Source organism: Pipistrellus hanaki (assembly GCF_964339955.1).
Source record: "Pipistrellus hanaki genome assembly, chromosome: 1".
In the NCBI taxonomy this organism is placed as follows: Eukaryota; Metazoa; Chordata; class Mammalia; order Chiroptera; family Vespertilionidae; genus Pipistrellus; species Pipistrellus hanaki.
In genome coordinates, this window is record NC_140503.1 from 167829710 (window position 1) to 167850694 (window position 20985).

General features: G+C 39.5%; 2 protein-coding genes across 2 annotated transcripts; both read right to left on the reverse strand.

Annotated features, from left to right (window-relative positions):
• Positions 1-880: 880 nt before the first annotated feature.
• LOC311629463 (platelet basic protein-like) lies at positions 881-6743 on the reverse strand. Its single transcript, XM_084897571.1, has 5 exons — positions 4324-6743; positions 3820-3967; positions 3604-3686; positions 1252-1399; positions 881-1118 (listed from the first exon to the last, which is right to left on the reverse strand). Exons 1-5 carry the CDS (start codon positions 4448-4450, stop codon positions 1016-1018), a joined length of 609 nt encoding a protein of 202 aa, XP_084753697.1. The 5' UTR covers positions 4451-6743; the 3' UTR covers positions 881-1015.
• Positions 6744-17879: 11136 nt separating this feature from the next.
• On the reverse strand, positions 17880-20377 carry LOC311611585 (alveolar macrophage chemotactic factor-like). The gene is made up of 4 exons (XM_084863886.1): positions 20159-20377; positions 19889-20021; positions 19686-19769; positions 17880-19323 (listed from the first exon to the last, which is right to left on the reverse strand). Exons 1-4 carry the CDS (start codon positions 20265-20267, stop codon positions 19305-19307), a joined length of 345 nt encoding a protein of 114 aa, XP_084720012.1. The 5' UTR covers positions 20268-20377; the 3' UTR covers positions 17880-19304.
• Between the last annotated feature and the right edge of the window lie 608 nt (positions 20378-20985).

The following is a 20985-nucleotide window of genomic DNA, read 5'->3' on the forward strand; positions in this document are numbered from 1 at the left end:
AGTGGTTAGGGAGTGATCAGGCTTGCAGGCAAGCAGTTGGGAGCCAGCAGTCCCAGATGGTGAGAGGAACTGTGGGATCTGGCCTAAACCAGCAGTTGGACATCCCCTGAGGGGTCCCAGATTGGAGAAAGTGCAGGCTGGGCTGAGGGACACTACTCCTGCAGTGCATGAATTTCATGGACCGGGTCTCTAGTAGTAATAATAATAAATAATCACTAACATTTATATATGGGTTATTGTGTGACGTGCTTTATTTTCACTGTTTGAATTTATTAATTCTTTTAATTTTCACATCAACTCTATGAAAGAAGCAAGTATTACTATCCAATGTTAGAGATGAAGAAAATTAGGAATAGAGAAGTTAACTAACTTGCCAAAAGTTAAACAGCTAGCAAGGGGTAAAGTTGAGTTATCCAGTTATTCTCTCTCTAGAGGACATGCTTTCAATTAGGTCATTTCTATCTTCCAAGAATTATTTACTTCATGCCTGTAAAACACTTAATAGATCTGCAGAGCACAGTACCACATTCAGCCAAGAGTTAGGGAGTAAGCTATATATTATATTTTGAAACTAGGCTTGCTTACTTTTATCTTCTCTCTGCCATCTATTAACCAGCCTTCTCAGAATAAAATGAGACTTTTTTAAAAAATATATTTTATTGATTTTACACAGAGAGGAATTGAGAGGGATAGAGAGTTGATGAGAGAGAAACATCGACCAGCTGCCTCCTGCACACCTCCCCACTGGGGATGTGCCCTCAACCGAGGTACATGCCCTTGACCGGAATCGAACCTGGGACCTTTCAGTCCGCAGGCCGATGCTCTATCCACTGAGCCAAACCGGTTTCGGCAAAAAAAAAAGAGACTTTTTAAGACAGAATGGGAAACATATCCACATTTAATATAGCATGACTAGGTATTCTGGATAAAGAAAAACTGCAGAAAGGTAAGGCTGCAAACTCCTACTACTCTAGGGAGATTAAGGAAAAAAAAAAAATAACAGAAAGTAAATAGATTAAGCAGCTGACTCATCACCTTCCAAAAATTTCTGGATTTTCTTCTTGATCATGGGAGCATTTGGATCCAGGCAGATCTTATTCCCATTCTTCAGCGTGGCTCTGTAAGAGAATAAATAATTTTGTGCCTGTCCTGTCCTATCAGAGGGGATTGATGGGGCTGAACAAATAGCAGTGATGAGGATTGAGGTAGAGGTTTTCCTAATGAGTTAATAGTATAAAAGCATGGACTTACATCACTTCAATATTGGGGCAATGGGGTCCTGCCTTGAACATCTGCAAAGTTTGGATGTTCTTGGGATGAATGCCAGAGGTGGTCTGTATACACGTGCAGCGAAGTTCAGCATAGCGCTCCTCTTGCTCACTTCCAGCTGGGATAGAAACTGAGAAGCAGTCATGAGTCCCTTTAATATCTAGGGGCCTGATTCCTCAGGGACCTGCTTTGTGAATTGTAGCTCACAGGCCACTGTGAATATGATCTGAAACCCATACTAAAGAGCCAGAGCTGAATGCCAGGCATATGGTAGGTGCCCATTAAGCTTAGCTCCTCCATTTAGAGTTGTTAGTATAATGGCCATCCCCAACCCCAGGAGCTGGTCCTGTTGGAGTTCACTAGGAAATGACTTCAAAATTAATGAGATGCAGAGCTATTTTAAATTATAAGAGAAAAAACTGACAATGTCTACTATCCTAATTTACTTCTTTATTACATGTTTATTTTGGGTTAACTATTAAATGCATTTATTTTATAGACAAACCATTTTAAGGCATTAAACTTATAATGGTGAGGGGATTATAAAAGGAAGCCTAAAGAATGCCTGATTTGTAAACTAACTGCCTAATACACAACAAATGTTCCCAAAATTCCATGCACAAATTGGGGGAGGTGAACTTCCTTATTCTCTGATACTTATTGTAGTATAGGCAGCATGCTATTTATGTGTCATGCTATTTTGTGTGCCAATAACTCTGAGATATATAATCTAACCTCTTCATTAGAGAAAGAAGAATCTAGGAAAGCAGTGTGATTTGGTGGTTAAGAGCATATTTTCAAATCCCCACTCTGTTACCTACTTACTTATCTGATCTTGTGGCAAATTTCCTAATCTCTTTGAACTTCACTTTTCTTCTCTGAAATACTGAGGGTGCTAATGGTAATAATAATAAATAATCACTAACATTTGTATATGGGTTATTGTGTGACATGCTTTATTTTCACTCTTTGAATTTATTAACTCTTAATTTTCACATCAACTCTATGAAATAAGCAAATATTATTATCCCATTTTAGAGATGAAGAAAATTAGGAACAGAGAAGTTAACTAACTTGCCCAAAGTTAAACATCTAGCAAGTGGCAAAGCTGAGTTACCCAGTTATTCTCTCTTTAGAGGACATGATTTTAATTAGGTCATTTCTATTTTATAAGAATTATTTATATCATGCCTGTAAAACACTTAATAGATCTGCATCTTGAGAGTTATTCATAGAGTTTAGCCATCATTCTAGTACATTAAAAACAGATTATCAACTAGTGACTTTAGTTGGTAAAAAAGAATAATTAAGGCTTGCCCTCAACAATTATGTATAATAATATATGACAACAAAGTAATAACAAATTTTGATTTTATGCTAATAGTGCTGTAAGACTAGTGTGGTTATAAATTTAATGGATTAAGAAACAAATTAAATTTCTGTTTATTATAAAATAATTTTCAGCCTGGCAAAGTTTTAATTATTGTACAGGTACTTATTTGCAAGATTGACTTTAATACTAAAATTATAACTTTGCAACTATAAACTTAATATGATTATGTACAAAGATGCCAAGGTAAAATATTTAATACCAAGTAGAATCTGTATTATTATTATTATTATTATTATTATTAATAATACTGGAGGTTTTGGTAGAGCTTGCTAATGCTTTTTAGCATATTATTTTTGCCTACGTGTATAAAATACATCCACTTAAAAATAAATAATCACTATCTACAAGTCTTACACTTTACCACTTTCTAAATTTTAGGGCTTGAAAGCAAAAAAATAAACATTAGAAAACTCAGAGAATTCTCTTCAACAAGATATCCTAGAACTAAGACAATGAAAAACTCTACTAAGTGCCTACATATATTAACAAACATTTATTGAGCAAGTGCTCTCTACTGGGCTCTGTGTGATTCCTAATATCACTGGCCACTATGGACTCTACTAATCGCCATGGGCACATCTAGTCTAAGAGCTAAATAGAGCAAGATAAGTTAACACAAAAGTACTATTTGGAAGGAAAATTTTATACAAAGAAATGCAAAGCACAGTACCATATTCAGCCAAGAATAAGCTATATGTTATATTTTGAAACTAGGCTTGCTTACTTTTATCTTCTCTCTGTCATCTATTAACCAGCCTTCTCAGAATAAAATGCGACTTTTTAAGACAGAATGGGAAACATATCCACATTTAATACAGCATGACTAGGTATCCTGGATAAAGAAAAACTGCAGAAAGGTAAGGCTGCAAACTCCTATTACTCTAGGGAGATTAAGAAAAAAATTGACAGAAAGTAAATAGATTAAGCAGCTGACTCATCACCTTCCAAAAATTTCTGGATTTTCTTCTTGATCATGGGAGCATTTGGATCCAGGCAGATCTTATTCCCATTCTTCAGCGTGGCTCTGTAAGAGAATAAATAATTTTGTGCCTGTCCTGTCCTATCAGAGGGGATTGATGGGGCTGAACAAATAGCAGTGATGAGGATTGAGGCAGTGGTTTCCCTAATGAGTTAACAATACAAAAGCATGGACTTACATCACTTCAACATTGGGGCAATGGGTTCCTGCCTTGAACATCTGCAAAGTTTGGATGTTCCTGGGATGAATGCCAGAAGTGGTCTGTGTACACATGCAGCGAAGTTCAGCATCGAGCTCCTCTTGCACACTTCCAGCTGGGATAGAAACTGAGAAGCAGTCATGAGTAACTTTAATATCTATGGGCTTGATTCCTCAATGTCTTTCTTTGTGAATTGTAGCTGGCTTACAGCGCACAAGTCACTGTGAATATGATCTGAAACCCATAGTAAAGAGCCAGAGCTGAATGCCAGGCATATGGTAGGTGCCCATTAAGCTTAGCTCCTCCATTTAGAGTTGTTAGTGTAATGGCCTCCCCTAGCTTCAGGATTACTGGGACAGCTGACACCCTCCCTCCACCCTCTCCAACACACACACACACACACACACACACACACACACACACACACACACAGCAACAGCAACAGCAGAAGCAGCCACAGAGGAGGGGAAGCGGGGGCTCCACCTTCAGCTTCCTCTAAGTTTCTATTTCCTTCTCCGAGGGTGAAGGGAACCATCGCAGTCAGGAGCAGTGACAGCTGCAGCAACACCTGTAAGACAGGAGCAGAGGTGGCCCTGGGTCTGAGGTTCATGGCGGAGAGAACTGAGCTATAAACCTGGAGTTGTGCCCAGAACCTGGAGACCTCAGCGTGGACTGTTCCCAAGGAGTCTGCAGCTAAGTGGCTTTCTCACTCTCCTGGTGTCTTTTATACACACTCCCATGTGGCCAGTAAGGACAAAAGGGATGGGACAAGGGAAGTGAACGCATGTGGTAATATTTGTAAAAGGGTAATTATACCAACCCAGATAAACACCAGGCCAGTTAAAGTTCCTGCTAAATTTCATTCTGCGCATTACTTCATACACCCTCTCCCACTTTCTCAATGCTGATCTTCCTTACACATAGTTAACACTGCACTTAGGTAAGAACTAGACTGAAATGTTACATATCTCTTCTTTGTGTAACAATGAAATATGCCCGTATTTCCTATAATGTAATTTATGTGAGGCCGACTAGTGAATAGTAACATGTGACTCTTTGAAAAGAGAATTAACTTCCCTTTCCAGTTGCCTCGAAAGGCAGGTGTTTCTATCTTGGTTGTTGATAAACGGTGGGATTCCTTTGCAGGGTGTGGATGAAATCAACTGGTCACCACCAAAGCCTCACTTATGTGGTGTTTCTCTCTCTCTCTGTGTGTGTGTGTGTGTGTGTGTGTGTGTGTGTGTGTGTATTACTTGTTTATAATTTTATTCAGAAAGTAGAAGCAAATTTATCCTCCCTTGTGTTATATATATATTAAAAAAATACTTGTTTCTACTGTTTGAATATACCTTAAAAAGCAAGACCCAGCATCATTACTTTTCCTTTTCCTTTTCTTTTTTAAAAATATATTTTTATTGCTTTCATAGGGGAAGGGAGAGGGAGAGAGAGATAGAACCATCAATGATGAGAGAGAAGCATTGATTCTGCTTCTTTCTCTGCATGCCCCACACTGGGGATTGAGCTTGCAAGCCAGGATGTGCCTTGACTGGGAATCGAACCTGGCCTCCTGGTTCATAGATCAACCACCAAGTTACAGCAGCCAGGCTCCCTTTTTAAAAAATTTAACACAGAAATTAATATAACTTATTTTAAAGGATTCATACACTGCAGATGTATGTGGATAAAACATGCAAGTTTCTCTTTATTATTATTCCACAGTCCCACTCTGTGATAGTAACCATCAGTAATAATATGGCTTTAGTATTTTATTCTGTCTGCATTTATATATTCACATGTACATATACACAGGGACACATAGAATATAGAAGATACACATACATACACAGAATACAGAAGATACACATATATACATTTTGTCCTTCAAACATATGTCTCCAGCATCCTCTCATGCTACCACAATGTAGTTTGCCCCCTTCTTTTTAATGACTGAGTGACATTCAATGGCATTGGCAATTTTTTTCCAACCTAAGTCTTATTGGAAACTCAAAGGGTGTTTCCAGTTTTACACTATACAAATTGCAATAAGATCTTCATTCCTTAATCCTCAGACCCTAATTAAGGGTCTTGATCTCAAACTCCACTTGATATAGACAAAGCCTCACAGAGATACAGAGATGGACCTACAGAGCACAAGGGGGCTTGTCTATGTTATTGTCTGATTACTTTGTCCCCTCTATAAGATTTGCTTCCTTGACTGGACTGTACACTTTTGAAGGCAGAGGCATGTCCAAGATTTCTTAGAATGTCTCATGGATCCTAGAGCATGTAGGGTAATGCAATGTACAGGGGTTCTAAACAGTGCTAATGAATAAATCCATGAATATGTATCACATGAAGGAACGTTTCTCTTTGTTTTCTAATCAGCTACAATTCTCAAACCAAATTCCACATGGCCCCAAGTACCTGTGTTTTTAAAAGATTTGGAAGACAGTAAATAAAGGATAAGGCCCTGGCCACAAGTCATCTTCCTTTGTCAACTGTATTCACATCTTACACACTATTTAAACTTCCAAGTTTCTTTTTGCTTCATTTTCAGACCTTTAAAATTCTAGAAGAAGCTATCAACATATTAAATGTTCAAAATTATTTTGTATTGAAAGAATTATTATAATAATTTTCCAAGTTTAAAAAACTTTTAAAGCAATTTTTCTTATTGTTTATCAGTTATCAGCTATACCTCCTTAAGTTTTTAGTTCCTGTTTCCCAATTTATTCCTTATTTTTCCCCCATCCCCATTTGTTATCCTCTTTTAACTTACAGTCTAGCAGTAGAACATACTAAATTAAAATGATTTTCCGCCTCTCCCAAATCAGAAATTCATAGTTTAAGCAGCAAGCTTAAGCTAGAAATTAGTATCCTAAGAGCAGAGATGATGCGTGAATTGTGGAGAGAATCTCAACAGAAAACAGAGTAAGGAAAGCAAACTTCTTTTTAGGTCTTCCTGAATGATGACAACTTTAGAGCCTTTCCCCATCACTAAGAATGATATATTGTTAATTTGTAAAACAGATATGTTTTGATTCAAATATAAACTCAAAACCATTTCCAGAGCAAGATATAAAGTTTTGTTTTTTGTTTTTTGCTTTTTAAAAAAAATAATATTTAATTAATTTTTTTACAGAGAGGAAGGGAGAGGGATAGAGAGTTAGAAACATTGATGAGAAACATCGATCAGCTGCCTCCTGCACACCTTCTTGACCAGAATGGAACCTAGGATCTTTCAGTCCGCAGGCCTAAGCTCTATCCACTGAGCCAAACTGGTTAGGGCAAAGATTTTTTAATCATTATTAAAAAATAAAGATTTCAATAAAGATTTTTTAAACATTATTCATAACATTTTTCTTTTTCTGAACATCACAGCCCTCCTCTCCTCTCCCCCTGACGAACAATATTTATTGGCTTCACTGGACTCAAACAAAATCCAAGTTCCTTTCCTGGTTCATTGAGTAATATTACTCAGCAGTTCCTAATTCTTTTGGGGGAAAGACATGCAAAGTCTTTTGAACTAATGATGCTGTTTGAGTTAGCAGGTACCGGGAAGGAGGAACACATGTAGCACAGGATCATCAACTCATTGTCTTAATCAGCAACTATATTTTGTCACAAAGGACACATTGTCAGCAAGACTCATGAGTAAGCATTAGAAGTTTCTTGAATCATTCAAATTTTACAAGCTTATTAGTCAGCATTTGAGGTAAATACATTTTTATTAGCTTTCATTTAGTTAATAAATTTTGATTATTTAATATGTTCCAGACATTACAAAAATTCTTTTCATTGTGTGACTTAGTCATTTAACTATTTCTGTTTATAAAGTGAGACCACAAATATTTGTGCAAAGTAGTGAAATATAAATACTAATCTATCACTACTACTATAGCTAACAGCTATCATTGTCTCCATATAATTTTCTTTGATAACCTTGAATAGAAACACAGTACAGACTCTGATGAACTGGCAATACAGAAGTGGATAACAAATTTTTAAAATCATTATTAAATCCAAAGAAATTATCTTTTAAAATTATAACTTAAATGAATGCTAGAAAATTAGTGTCAGAAGTTCTAGGGCTTAAAAAAAAAAGTTCTAGGGCTTAAAAATAACTTGATAGCCTTTTTATGAATCTTGCATTGTCACCCTGGTGGGTTTTTTGGAATTTTTTTTTTTTTTTTTTTTTTTTTGTGTGTGTGTGTGTGTTTGTGTGTGGTAAGTTACTTTATCTCTTTTCCCTTTAAGACATTGTGTAAATAGCAGTGTCATCCAGGAAACTAGCACATTTTGTAAAACTCAAGACATAATTTATCTGTTAGCTATTTTAGCAGAAAATAGCCAGAGACATTGGAGGACCAATTTACATTAAAATTAAAATATATATATTAACTCTGACTGACATAGGATATTTTAAACTGACACTTCCCAAGTATAAGCTATTTTCTGCAAATTAGTTGTAAAAGCAATTGGTGCAGATGATCCCAGGGATAATAAAAACTTGAGTCAGTTTGTCAAAACACTTTCATCAATAGATTGAAGTTATAGTCAACAAAAGATTCCCTATAAGTACTGAAATCAAATATTGTTGTTTTTATATAATTGAGTTGACAAGAATGATCCAGGCCTCAATTAACTGGGTCTCATTCCATTGTGCTGTATACTGCATGGAGGTGAAACATGGGAGGGAGAATGAGTAGAGAGGATGAAGCAGTTGAGAGGGTATATCTTCTTCAATGCTATCCTATATAATAAAAGGGTATATGCAAATTGACCCCAATGGCAGAATAACCAGAACAACCACTCAACCAGTCACTATGAGGTGCACTGACACCTCTTGGTTCCTTTCCCTGGCCAGCAGGCTCTCATTGCCCAATGACGAATGAGGAACCGGGCGTGGGTAGTGGGGGATGCAGCAGTGCCAGGCTAAGGCCCCTGCCCCACTGGTGGCCCCACATACAGACGGTGACCCATGGTGGGGGCAGGGCCAGTGAGCGGGTGAGAACCTCTCAGTCCCTCTCCCCAGCTGGCAGGCTCTGATGGCAAATAGGGAACCCAGGGTGAGTGGCAGTGGAGGGCAGAGCTGGCTGACAGCAACTGGGGAAGATGGCCCTGATCACAGGCCAGGCCTAGGGACCATACCCAAGCACAAATTTTGTGCACTGGGCCTCTAGTTTATTATAAAGGATCACTTTAATGTTTTGCAGCCTGAGAATTTTTATTCTATGCCGATTAATATCACTTGTGGAACATTAGATGTGTGATGCTTCTCTTTGGATCCTTTATTCTGTATAACAAGCCAACCCCAAACGTAGTGGTTTATAACAGTTTATTATTTCTGATAATTCGGTATGCTAATGAGAGGTTCTTCTGCTGTCATCCTGCTTGAGCTTACGTAAGTGGGTGTAGCCAGGAGGCAACTGAAATGGCTGTAAAGTCCAAAATGACCTAATTTACATGGGAGGAGGTTGGCTAAGATTTCTGCTGAGGCACCTTGGTCCTCCTGCTCCTCCTCTTCTTTTAAGCAGCATTATTTTATTTCTCAGGAATAAATAAAGAATGAATGAGATGATGGAATGAAAAAGGGAGGGAGGGGGAGAGAAGGAAAGGAAGGGAGACAAAAGGAGAATAGGTAAAAAAAAGAAAAAAAATGTGAATCCTGGCATACCAGCCTCAGTGGTTGACTATTGACTCATGAACCCAGAGGTCACTGGTTTGATTCCTAGTCAGCACACATGCCCAAGTTGCAGGCTGGATCCCCAGTAGAGGGCATTCAGGAGGCAGCCAATGGATGATGTTTCTCTCTCAAAGATGTTTCTGTCCTTCTCCCTTGATAAAAACATATTGAGAGAGAGAGAGAGAGAGAGAGAGAGAGAGAGAGAGAGAGAGAGAGAGAGAGAGAGAGAGAGAGAGAGAGAGAAGGGGGGGGAGAAAGCGAGAGGAAGACAGGAGTCTTTCTTCTCCTCTTTTCTACTTCCTTCCTCTTTTCTTCCGTCTCTTCCCTTTCCCTTTCTGCTTCTTCCTTCTCCTCCCTTGTCCCTGAAACCATGATGCACCATGGCTTTCTTCAGCTGTTGGAATGATGGGCACAGAAAACTATAAACTGAGGCCCTCTCTGAGCATAGCTTATGGTGTAAAGTAACTGGCTCACCCAAAACTATTGCCCACCTTCCAGGCTTAGCTCATATCTAATGGCTGATCAATGGGAGGATAGAGAAGAGACTCTCTTGCCACAATTCAGAATGATTCTAAAGGCCATCCCAACTCCAGAGCTTCTCCTAGAACCATCTGACTATTTTGCCCTCACAGCAACTTTTCCTCTGCCCAAAGCTGCTTCTGTACTTCCTGAAAGGTGCAAAGTGAGCACTCTCTAATAAACTTCTTTCACACAAATATCCTCTCCAAGTTTGGTACTAGGAACTCCCACATAAAACTCTTACAAATCAGTCTCTTTTCATTTAGTTAAAAAAAAAAAATGCTTTTGTTGCCAAAAGACCTTAACTTAGGCTGAAAACATCTTATCTTTGTAATCTCTATATCATAAGGATCTTGCACAAGGCCCAGTATGTAAGAGGCTTATCAATAAACTAGTGGCCTGGTGATTGGGGTCAGATATGGTGGGGATCTCCCTTTTTCAGGTCCAGCACGGAAAGAGAGATGAAACCAATTTTGAGTGGAGGTGGCCAGGAATTGAAAGAAAGAAAGAAAGAAAAAAAGAAAGAAAGAAAGAAAGAAAGAAAGAAAGAAAGAAAGAAAGAAAGAAAGAAAGGAAGGAAGGAAGGAAGGAAGGAAGGAAGGAAGGAAGGAAGGAAGGAAGAAAGAAAGAAAGAAAGAAAGAAAGAAAGAAAGAAAGAAAGAAAGAAAGACACAAAGATAGATTTATAAAGCTGGGAGCTGGGTGGGATGCTGCCCTCTTCTGATGGAGAGACAGGGACCTCAAGCCCATGTAGAGTTGTTATTTATATATCCCTAAATACCAGGAACTATCACCAAAATTTAGGATTAAAGGAACTTATTTGCATTCTTGAGTAGGCCCAAGCATTCCTGGTGCTTGACTGGATTTACATATCAAAGACACCTGGGCAAAGGTAAAAAGTCAGTGCTGATAACATGTCCAACCTTTTTGGGGAAGCATGTTCCCAGGGTGTAGCTCTGCCTGTCACCCTGAGTTCGCTGACAATAATTAAAGAAATGCCCATGTGCCTTCTCAGGGGGCCCTCTACAGTCTGGTGCATGGATTTGTGCACATTGAAAGGGAATTAATTAGAAGAAAGATTTGTGCAGTAATTACGTTACTGCAAAAAACTGCATGTCAAAATAGTATGTATAATATAGCATTATAAAATATTTTAATATTGCTATTCACCCTTTCTCTATAATAGAAGTATCAGACATGAAAGAAAATTTGTAAAATGTATATGAAAATAATATACAAATTGATTAATGAATAAACAACAACATGATAATTCTGTCCACAATGTTGCTTTCTTTCAGCTGCAGAGGTACAATGTGCCAATAGTTGGTCTTCAAATACATTCTGGCATCACGTGTGATTGGTGCTAGTGAGAGCTTTTTATGTATTGCTCATGGGTGAGTCAACATTTATTTTGAAATTTCCAGTTTGAAATTTCCAGTGCGTGTCATATGTACGAGCTGATCAATCAGTTGGACAGTCAGAAGGGTGTACAGTTGGTAACTTAGCCTTTTATAGATATATAGATTATATTAGCCTGGCTGATGTTGCTCAGTGGTGAGCGTTGACCTATGAGCCAGGAGGTCTCAGTTTGATAACCAGTCAGGGCACATGCCCAGGTTGCAAGATTGATCACCAATGAATGGATTTTCTCTCATCACTGATATTTCTATCTCTCCCCTGCTCTCCCTTCCTCTCTGAAATAAATCAAAATTATTAAAAAAATAAATGATATCAAATATCTTGATATTTGATGGATGAATGTTTATAAGAAAGAAAATAGCCGAAACCAGTTTGGCTCAGTGGATAGAGCGTCGGCCTGCGGACTAAAAGGTCCCAGGTTTGATTCCCGTCAAGGGCGTGTACCTTGGTTGCAGGCACATCCTCAGTAGGGGTTGTGCAAGAGGCAACTGATCAATGTATTTTCTCTCTCATCGATGTTTCTAGCTTTCTATCCCTCTCTCTACCTCTCTGTAAAAAAACTCAATAAAATATATTTAAACAAAAAAAGAAAGAAAATACACCATACTTTTTAATAATGTTACCACATAATTGATAAAAAAAAATATAGTAGAATATGAATGCATTGATTCCAGAAGCTTCCTAAAAAGGAATGGTGAAAAAAGTTCTTGGAAGCACTAAAAATTAATCACTTATGCATAGGTGGGAAGAATATGGACAAATCTGAAAAAATAAACTATTGAGCTCTCAGTCTTCTCATTTGTCAAGGGGAGTTTGAATTATGAGACTTGAGAAAGGAATTAATATTTATTAAGCATTTCCTTTGAGCCTGAGAGACAGATATAATTGTACTGATTTTGCAGATGAGAAAACTGAGGTATGAGGATGTCAAATAAATTGCCAAATTTGTATCACTGAAAATACTCAAAACTAGATTTATACTTATAAGTGATACATATAAAGCTCTCACTGGCATCAATACATGCAATGACAGAATGTATCTGAAGACCAACTATTGGCACTCAAAACAAAATTGCTCTTTCTGCTGCACCACAAATTATAAAGAAATATCACTGGCCTCTCTTGCTGAAAATGAATAAACTATTTTTTCTTTTGATCCAACTCTAGAGGTAGGTCAGAAATAATCATCATGTAACCAAAACCCAGGTTCAGCTGTCTGCTGCCACAAAGGCCAAACTCATGACTCAGGTGCTAGTGAGAAAAGAAAAGAGGTTTGTCTTAGTGCCTGCATCTCAAGAAGATGGGGAACTTTAGCCCAAAACCCATCTCCACTTCTCAGTTCAGGCAGAGATTTTTATAAGGAGGGAAAGGTAAAGCAGAACAAAAACATCAAAAGGAAGGGTTGAAAAGTTCACATGAAAATTAGCACACTCAATTCCAAAAAAGATCTTGAAACTGGTCAAGTGATGTTCTACTATTGGCTGATGGTAATGGGTGGCTTTATCATCCTGGCTCTAAGTTGTCTTGGCTCTCTGGTTGAAGGTCAGCAAATCTCTTAAAACTGAGAATGACTGAAGGTTGGAGTCTAAATCCTCTGAAGTTAGTTCCTAGGATTCATATACAAACACTAGAGGCCCAGTTCACAAAATGTGTGCAGCCTGACCTGCACCCTCTCGCAGTCCAGGACCCCGTGCTCTTTAATGCCCGCTTGCTCACTGCTCCTTACTGCTTGGCTCGCTGCTCCTTAGCGCTGCTGCAGAGGTGGGAGAGGCTCCCACCACTGCTGTGCTCAACAGCCATGAGTCCAGCTTCTGGCTGAGCGGCACTCTCCCTGTGGGAGCGCACTGACCACCAGGGGCCAGCTCCTGCGTTGAGCGTCTGTCCCCTGGTGGTCAGTGCACATCATAGTGACTGGTTGTTGTGATTTTTCCACCATAATGGTCATTTAGGCTTTTATTATACAGATGCTGTTTATCTATAAGCTACACATTAGTCAGAGTCAGCATTTATACAAGCAATGTCAAAGGAATGGTGGAGTGGGTTACAATTTCCCACTGTTACCATCATGCACACTTCTGTGGCAGTGGAAATACATCCATTAAGAACATGGATTTTCCAGTGTTGGGAGTGATTTTGCAAATTCTCAGTATTTTAAAAACAGGACTCTACACTTTGTAGAAACAAATTTTCATACCTGAATGCTAGGTCTTTCTGTGATATTATTTTACTCTACATATTTGAAGTATGAACAATCCTTATGAGGAAATAGAATGTTAATTTTGCTGACTAAAAGCCACCCATGACCATCAGCCAAAATCAGCATCATGTGCACTTCCCTCGTTTTCTGTGATTTAGTCAGGGAGGCAAATTGAAATCTCCAGGTGCTCCTTCTGTCCGGTAAATTTCTCAATTGTAACATCCAGGAAGGACTATTCAAGTTATGTATAATATGATTTACCCACAGCAATTCTTTTCCTTATACAAGAATTAAAGCTAGCATAGAAAAACAAAGCCACTAGTCATATTTATCATAGATCTTGTCATTCCTTCAGTAACTGAAGGATAATGTAAGTGGGTCACACCCAGAGGCAAGCAGGAAAATCTGGTAGAATGAAAGGCATTAATTACACATTGTACTTGTCTAGATTGGAGTGGTAACATAGAATAGATTTTAGTTGATACTCAATGTTAGTTCCCAGTGATTTAATATATAAGGGAGTGTTTTGTGGGGATAAGAGAGTGAAAATATATTTTGGGGGTTATATAAGGAAAATATTAAGACATATTCCTAGAAGTCAAACATCAGATTAATTTTTCCCAGATACATTAGTCCTTGAGTTTTTTAGTGATAAGATAAAAAGTTGGGGAGTATTAACTGTCATTGAGGTTTTTGTATAAGTAATATATTGTAATTTGTTTTCTTATTTTTATTGATTTTAGAGAGGGAGAGGGAGAGAGAGATAGAAACATCAATAATGAGAGAAAATCATGGATTGGCTGCCTCCTGTATGCCTCACACTGGAGATTGAGCCAACAATCCAGGCATGTGCCTGACCGGAAATTGAACCCTTAACCTTCCTGGTTCATAAGTCTCATAGGTTGAGGCTCAACTGTTGAGCCACGTGGCAGGGCTATAATTTATTTTCTTCATGGAATGACCAATTATAGCATGAGCAGTGGGCGACAGTGGAGACACTGATGGCCCTGATGGGCCCCAACAAGTGCGGGACCTCAGTGGGATGGTGGAGCAGGTGAGCAGGTGGTGCCAGGCCAAGGCGGGTGCAAGCAGAGTCCAATTGTCCTGCAGAAGGCAACCAGCTGCAGGGTGCCCAGTGACTCAGGCAGAGGGAGGCACACGGGGGCCCTGGAAACCCAGGTGCTGCCCAGGGCCCAGAAGCCAGCTGGAACAAGCCCTTCCATGCAGATGCTTGGCCAGGCCTAGGGACCTCAGCTGTGCTTGAATTCATGCACTGGGCCTTTAGTATGGTTTATAAACAAACTAAACTTATAAATCTTACTTTTAGGAAAAATAAAGATCTGAATAATAATAAAGAAAAGTAAACCAGTGATATTTATTACTTTGAAAAATATATATTTCACCCATCTCAACTAAAGAAAGTTTAATATGCTTTCATTATGACCAGGCACTTATTTGATGAGTATGTTGGGGCTGATATACAAAATCATGAATATTTTAAAATACTGAAAATTACAGTTTAAATATTTATAATATTTTTTTTTGGTGTTTCTCTATGAGTAGAGTATAATTCATGGGTTCAAACAAAAAAAAAAAAAGGGAATTTTTAAGATAACAAAGAGAGACCTCAGAAGTTTAATATATATATTTAAAATTTGAAATGTTTTATGCTTTATATATTGCTGAAAAAAATTGTCAGTAAAGCCATCTCTCTTTGAATATACTTTAGGTTTTTCCATATATTTGTGTTTCTTTCTCTCTGTGTATGTTATATATCCTACATAATAAAGATGTAATATGCAAATTGACCCTTACACCCTCACACAAGATGGCCACCCCCATATGGTCAAATATGGCCACCACAAGATGGCCAGCAGGGGAAGGCAGTTGTGGGTGATCAGGCCAGCAGGGAAGGAGAGCTGGGGGCAACTAGGCCAGCAGGGGAGGGCAGTTGGGGGGGACCAGGCTTGTAGGGGAGGGAGGTCAATTGGGGGGACCAGGTCTGTAGGAGAGGGCAGTTATTTTTTTTGGGGGGGGACCAAGCCTGCAGGAGAGAGCTGTTAGGGGTGACAGGCCAGCAGGGAAGTGCAGTTAGGGGTGACCAGGGCAGCAGGGGAGGGCAGTTGGGGGGGGCCAGGCCTGCAGGGGTGGACAGTTGGTGTGACCAAGCCAGCAGGGGAGGATAGTTAGAGGTGGCCAGGCCTGAAAGAGAGGACAGTTGGGGGGGACCAGGCCTGCAGGGAGGGCAGTTGGGGGCAATTGTACTGATAGGGGATCAGCTGGTCATTGATCAGGCTGGCAGGCAGCCAAATGGTTGGGGGCCAGCAGTCCTGGATTGTGAGAGGGATGTACAACTGCCTGTTTGGCAATAAGACATCTCCTGAGGGGTCACAGATTGGAGAGGGTGCAGGCTGGGCTGAGGGATACTCTCCTCCCCCAGTGTATGAATTTCATGCACTGAGCCTCTAGTATATATACATTGAGTGGCCAGATTATTATGATCTCTGAATGCGTAATAATCTGGCCACTCAGTGTATATATATATTAGAGGGCTGGTACATGAATTCATGCATGGGTGGGGTCAGGCCAGTTTGGCCAGAGGGAGGGGACACCGGTGGTTGGTCGGCCTGCCTGCTGATCAAACTCCTGCTCGAAGGGACAATTTGCATATTAGCCTTTTATTATATAGGATATACACTGAGTGGCCAGATTATCATGCATTCAGAAATAATAATAATCTGGTCACTCAGTGTATATGCTAATAAATAATAAAGGAAAATATATTAATTTAATTGATATTTTATGTATAAGAAGATAAAAAGGTATAGAATAACAGGTTACATATAGTTTAATATGCTAGTGACATATTAGCATATACTAATATATACAAATACATGCCAATATAAGCATATACACTATATTACTTTAATTGGAAGGTGGATATCGGCATACTAATTGGATTAGTACTTCTTTGTTGTTTTTGTGCTTTTCCTGAGAATGAGCTATTTACATAAAATTGCCATTTTAATACTAGAAAGACAATGGGACTTATTTTGCCTAGACAATACATCTGTCTGAGCACCTACTATGAGCTAGTCACTGCCCTAAGAACTGAGATAAACATGATGAACATTGTCTTTGACCTGATGGAGCTTATAGTGAAGTTGGAATATACACTAAATGAATGACCACATATATAGTCTCCATAGGCTCTATAGTCATGTTGGTGACAGAATGTTATAAAAGAAAAAAACAATTTTTTAATGAGAGAATGTAAAACGGGCATTAATGTGGTGAGGGAAAGGGTCAGAGAGGTCCTAAATGACAGGTGAACTGCCCTCAAAGGAAGAGTGGGAGTTACCCAGGTAAAAGGGAGAGGTAGGTGTTCTATGTTGAGGGGCTGCATGTGCCAAGGTCTTGTTGGATTGCTTATAGACTAGAAGGAGAAGAGAGGGTAGAGGAATTAAATTTACATAACATTTAGCATGATCCACGTAATTGATTTTAGGATAGGGGCAACCCAAGGTTCTGGATAACTTATTAATTCATGAAACCAATCTGTGTCAGGTATGGGAGATGCAGAGAGAAATGAAATATGGTTGATGTTCTGGGAGCCCTTAAATCTGAGGGGTAAGAAAGTGGTAGGGTAAGGAAACTTCTAAACAAGTGAAAGCAATGCAATATTTACTATTCAAATAAATTCAAATACCTAAAAGATGCTATCGAAATAGAAACTGTGAATTCTGCTGGGAGTGTCAAGGAAAACTTTGTGAAGGAGGTATTGCTTGAGCCAAGTGCAGAAGGATGAATAAGCTTCCTCCTAGAGGCAGAAGATGAAAGCTACTCCTGGTTGGAGCCCTAGCAAATGCAAAAGCACGGATTCAGGAAAGAAGCAAACACTTGACTGCAAAGTGAAGCTGAAGGAGTAACCAGAAGTTGGATGAGAATGAACATAATTTGCCTTCTTGTAAACTTTTATTTTATGCCTAGGAAATAGGAAGCCAGTTGAGGATTTAAAGTAAGGAAACTTGTGTTTTCTAAAGGACCAAGAGGCTATGGTACTGTGAAGGGATAACTGGAAGGGCAAAACAAATGCAGTGGCATTGGGAAATAAGGGTTCTTTCTGATAGCCAGAAAGCAGCATAATTTTCAAAATAAGGTAGAATTAAAGAAAAATACAAATATTATAACAATATAAGAAAAAAGAAACAACATGAGTAAATTTTAAAATCTTTTATTTTTCCAAAGAATAAAAAAGGTTCTATAAAACAATGACACACACAGTTAAAAAGTACAATTTTAACATAGTAAATGTGATGCATCTATAATTCTTTATAACAAAATTGTCAACCCTTAAAAGATACAACATAAGCATTTACAAATCTTAGCAGTGATGTATATTTTTTGAAAACTAAATTATGAGTTTATATTCAAATAGCTCAGATATATTTTCAAAAATTTCTGAGTCCAGATTATTGTTTTCGTTATTCATAAAGAAACTAGCAATAAGAAATTTACCTATTTCCTAGCTTCTTCATCCAAAGCAACTATTTAGTGATTAAAATTATACAATAGTACTCATAATAAAATAGTTAATAAATACAATATAAAAGACAAAGCTCAACGAGTAAGTCATGACATTATGCCATACTAAGAAGACATCATATGTCTAAAGTTATAGGAAAATAATATATTACTCCTTATAGAATTTAAAAATTCTAAATAAGGAAATATATTCTACACTGATGGCTGTATGATGTGCTCAGATTTCTAGTGCAATATAATTGAAATAGGATCCCAAGGTAAAGAGTAAGGAAATTCTCTAATTTCAAGAATTAATACTAAATAGTTACAATTTCTTTCTTTCTTTTTTTTTATTTATAATTTTTTATTGTTCATATTATTACAAATGTTCCTTTCCCCCCACCCCCCCACCATTGCTCTCCTCCACCAGGTTCCCACCCCACCCTCTGCCCTTTCCCCACTTCCCATTGTCCTCATCCATAGGTGCACAGTTTATGTTCAGTCTCTTCCCACATCCCCCTCTCCCCCTTTCCCCAAGAATCGTCAGTTCACTCCCCTTCCATACCTCTGATTCTATTATATTCAACAGTTAATATTGTTCATCAGATTTTTAAAAAAATTTCCTTGGTTTTTAGATTCACTTGTTGATAGTTACGTATTTGTTGTTCATAATAGTTACAATTTCATGAGAAGACTGGGGATTACAGAATATCTTCATGTATAGCATTCTAAAGAAAGATCATTCATCTTTAAATCTTCAGCCTTTTCAATCATGTTCTAAGGAACATATCCTAGAAATAAGCTAGTCACCTTGAAAGAGTAATAACCAGTGATTCTGGATTCACTATTTAACAAATATTTCAATAGCATAGAAGATAAAATAGCAGCAAAATATATAGCAGTAAATACTATGTAAAATACTTCGTTAGATTAGCAGAAAGCTGCAAGGATAAACATAGGTCCCTTGTCCCATCCATCTCTTCACGCGGGGGATTCATGAGGAAACCTCACTCATTGGAGAAAATTAGCCCTTGCTTTTTGGCTTCACTGGTCCAGAGGTCCCTGAAAAACTGCTCTGCTGAAGAACTAGCCAGTTTTTCCAAAGCACGATCCTTTCTCTTAATTTTTCTGCTTTCCACTGTTGAGGGAAAAAAGAAGTATCAATTTAACCAAATTTCCACACTCTGGTGTACTCTAACTAGTTTTCAAAACACAGAACTTAAGATCAATAAAGAGCTAAGGGTGGACTCAAGGTCTAAGCTAACAAAATATATGCATCATAGTCAAGAGTTCTGGGCGACCACTTGGGTGATTACATGGAAGACTGGTGATAAAGATTCTCCCTGAACATTCTGGAACAACTTTCCCTTTTCTCCTGAACAACCTTTTAAAGAATGGTTTGGGATGTGGTAGCCAAACCTATGCATAGAATAAGGACCTTGACCAGGCTACACACTCCAAGAGAAAATTAAAAACCATGAAGATCAAAGCCACAGGTACCTGTTCAAGATTTTCTGGATGATTTTCTTGACCACAGGGGCTTCTGGGTCCAGACAGACTTTGCTCCCCTTCACCAAGGTGGCTCTGAAGAAAAAAAAGAGGAAAAAAAAAATGAAGAGGGGGGGGGGAATGCAACCATGAGCCACAGGAGCTGAAGACCCAGGCCAAGGTCACAGTGGACACCGCAGTGCACTAAAACTTACATAATTTCCACATTGGGGCACCCTGGACCTGCGGCGGACACCTCCAGGTGGGTGATCATTTTGGGATGAATCTTGTGGATGAGGGTTAAGCACACACAGCGCAGCTCGTTCACGACGGCCCTGGGAGGACCAGCTGGGGCAGAAAGAGAGACTCCGTTAAGGGGGCAGGTTGCTGAGAAAACAACTCCCTGCGCTCCCCATGCTGAAGCCGCTGCAGCAGAGGCTGGGCGCATCGCTCTGCCCCGTGCGCCCCTGGCTGTGGGCACTCACCGCTGGTCAGTGGCGCTGGCAGCGTCAGCAGCAGCAGCAGCGGGAGCAGCGGGAGCAGCGATCCGAATGGGCCTGGGAGGCTGGCGGCTCGGCTTGGCAGGAGACTCATAGCGGCGAGGAGGCAGCGGCAAGGGCGCGGATTCTGCAAAGGAGGAGGGAGGTGCAGGGATTTGAAACTCCAGCTGCACTGTGGAGTCCCCACACCCAGCGCATCCTTTATATTGGCATTCGCACCCTCCTCCAGGCAGGAAACTCAAAGCTTTGGGATGCTTGGGGAAAATCCCCGGGCTGAGGGGGCGGGGGGGTTAAGAGGTTTGGGGGAGGAAATGGGCAGTGAGAGCTGGGCAGTGGGGTCACAGGGAGGAGCTGCGCGCACCCCACCCGTGGAGCATGTGGTAACGTGGCCCCGCGTGAATGGAGCTGCAGCAGAGGGGCAATCGCGCGGAGATTTCATCTGTGGGGCCAGCCAGGGCTGGCGAAGACCAGCTTCTGGGGAGCAGAGCCCCCTAGGAGGTGCACCTCATCCCCATGTAAAGAGGAGGACTGGAACCAAAGTAGCAGGAGGTTTGATTTTAGAAAAATGCATCCTCCTCCCTAACTCGAATGCGCTATCAAGACCTGTAAGCCGGGATCAGAACTTCGGGGCACTGAGAGCTCCACCTCCCCTCCTCTCCTCGCAGGTGAGCCATGCTTGGGTTCTCAAGTTAGTTTATTTTCTTTGAACTTCAGCCAGCGTTAGAAGGCAAGATAATACGGTTCAAGTGACTGTACTCCCACTTTAACCCCGTGGCAAGAATAGGCTGGCAAATCAAGTCTGCTTACTGGAA

Excerpts from the sequence above, each read along its gene's own strand:
- LOC311629463 (XM_084897571.1), bottom strand. The coding sequence starts at position 4,450 with ATGAACCTCAGACCCAGGGCCACCTCTGCTCCTGTCTTACAGGTGTTG. Across the intron at positions 3,687-3,819 it reads TGCCCCAATGTTGAAGTGAT|AGCCACGCTGAAGAATGGGA; the intron begins GTAAGTCCATGC and ends ATTCTCTTACAG. Across the intron at positions 1,119-1,251 it reads TGCCCCAATATTGAAGTGAT|AGCCACGCTGAAGAATGGGA; the intron begins GTAAGTCCATGC and ends ATTCTCTTACAG.
- LOC311611585 (XM_084863886.1), bottom strand. The coding sequence starts at position 20,267 with ATGAGTCTCCTGCCAAGCCGAGCCGCCAGCCTCCCAGGCCCATTCGGA. Across the intron at positions 20,022-20,158 it reads GCCAGCGCCACTGACCAGCG|CTGGTCCTCCCAGGGCCGTC; the intron begins GTGAGTGCCCAC and ends TTTCTGCCCCAG. Across the intron at positions 19,770-19,888 it reads TGCCCCAATGTGGAAATTAT|AGCCACCTTGGTGAAGGGGA; the intron begins GTAAGTTTTAGT and ends TTTTTTCTTCAG.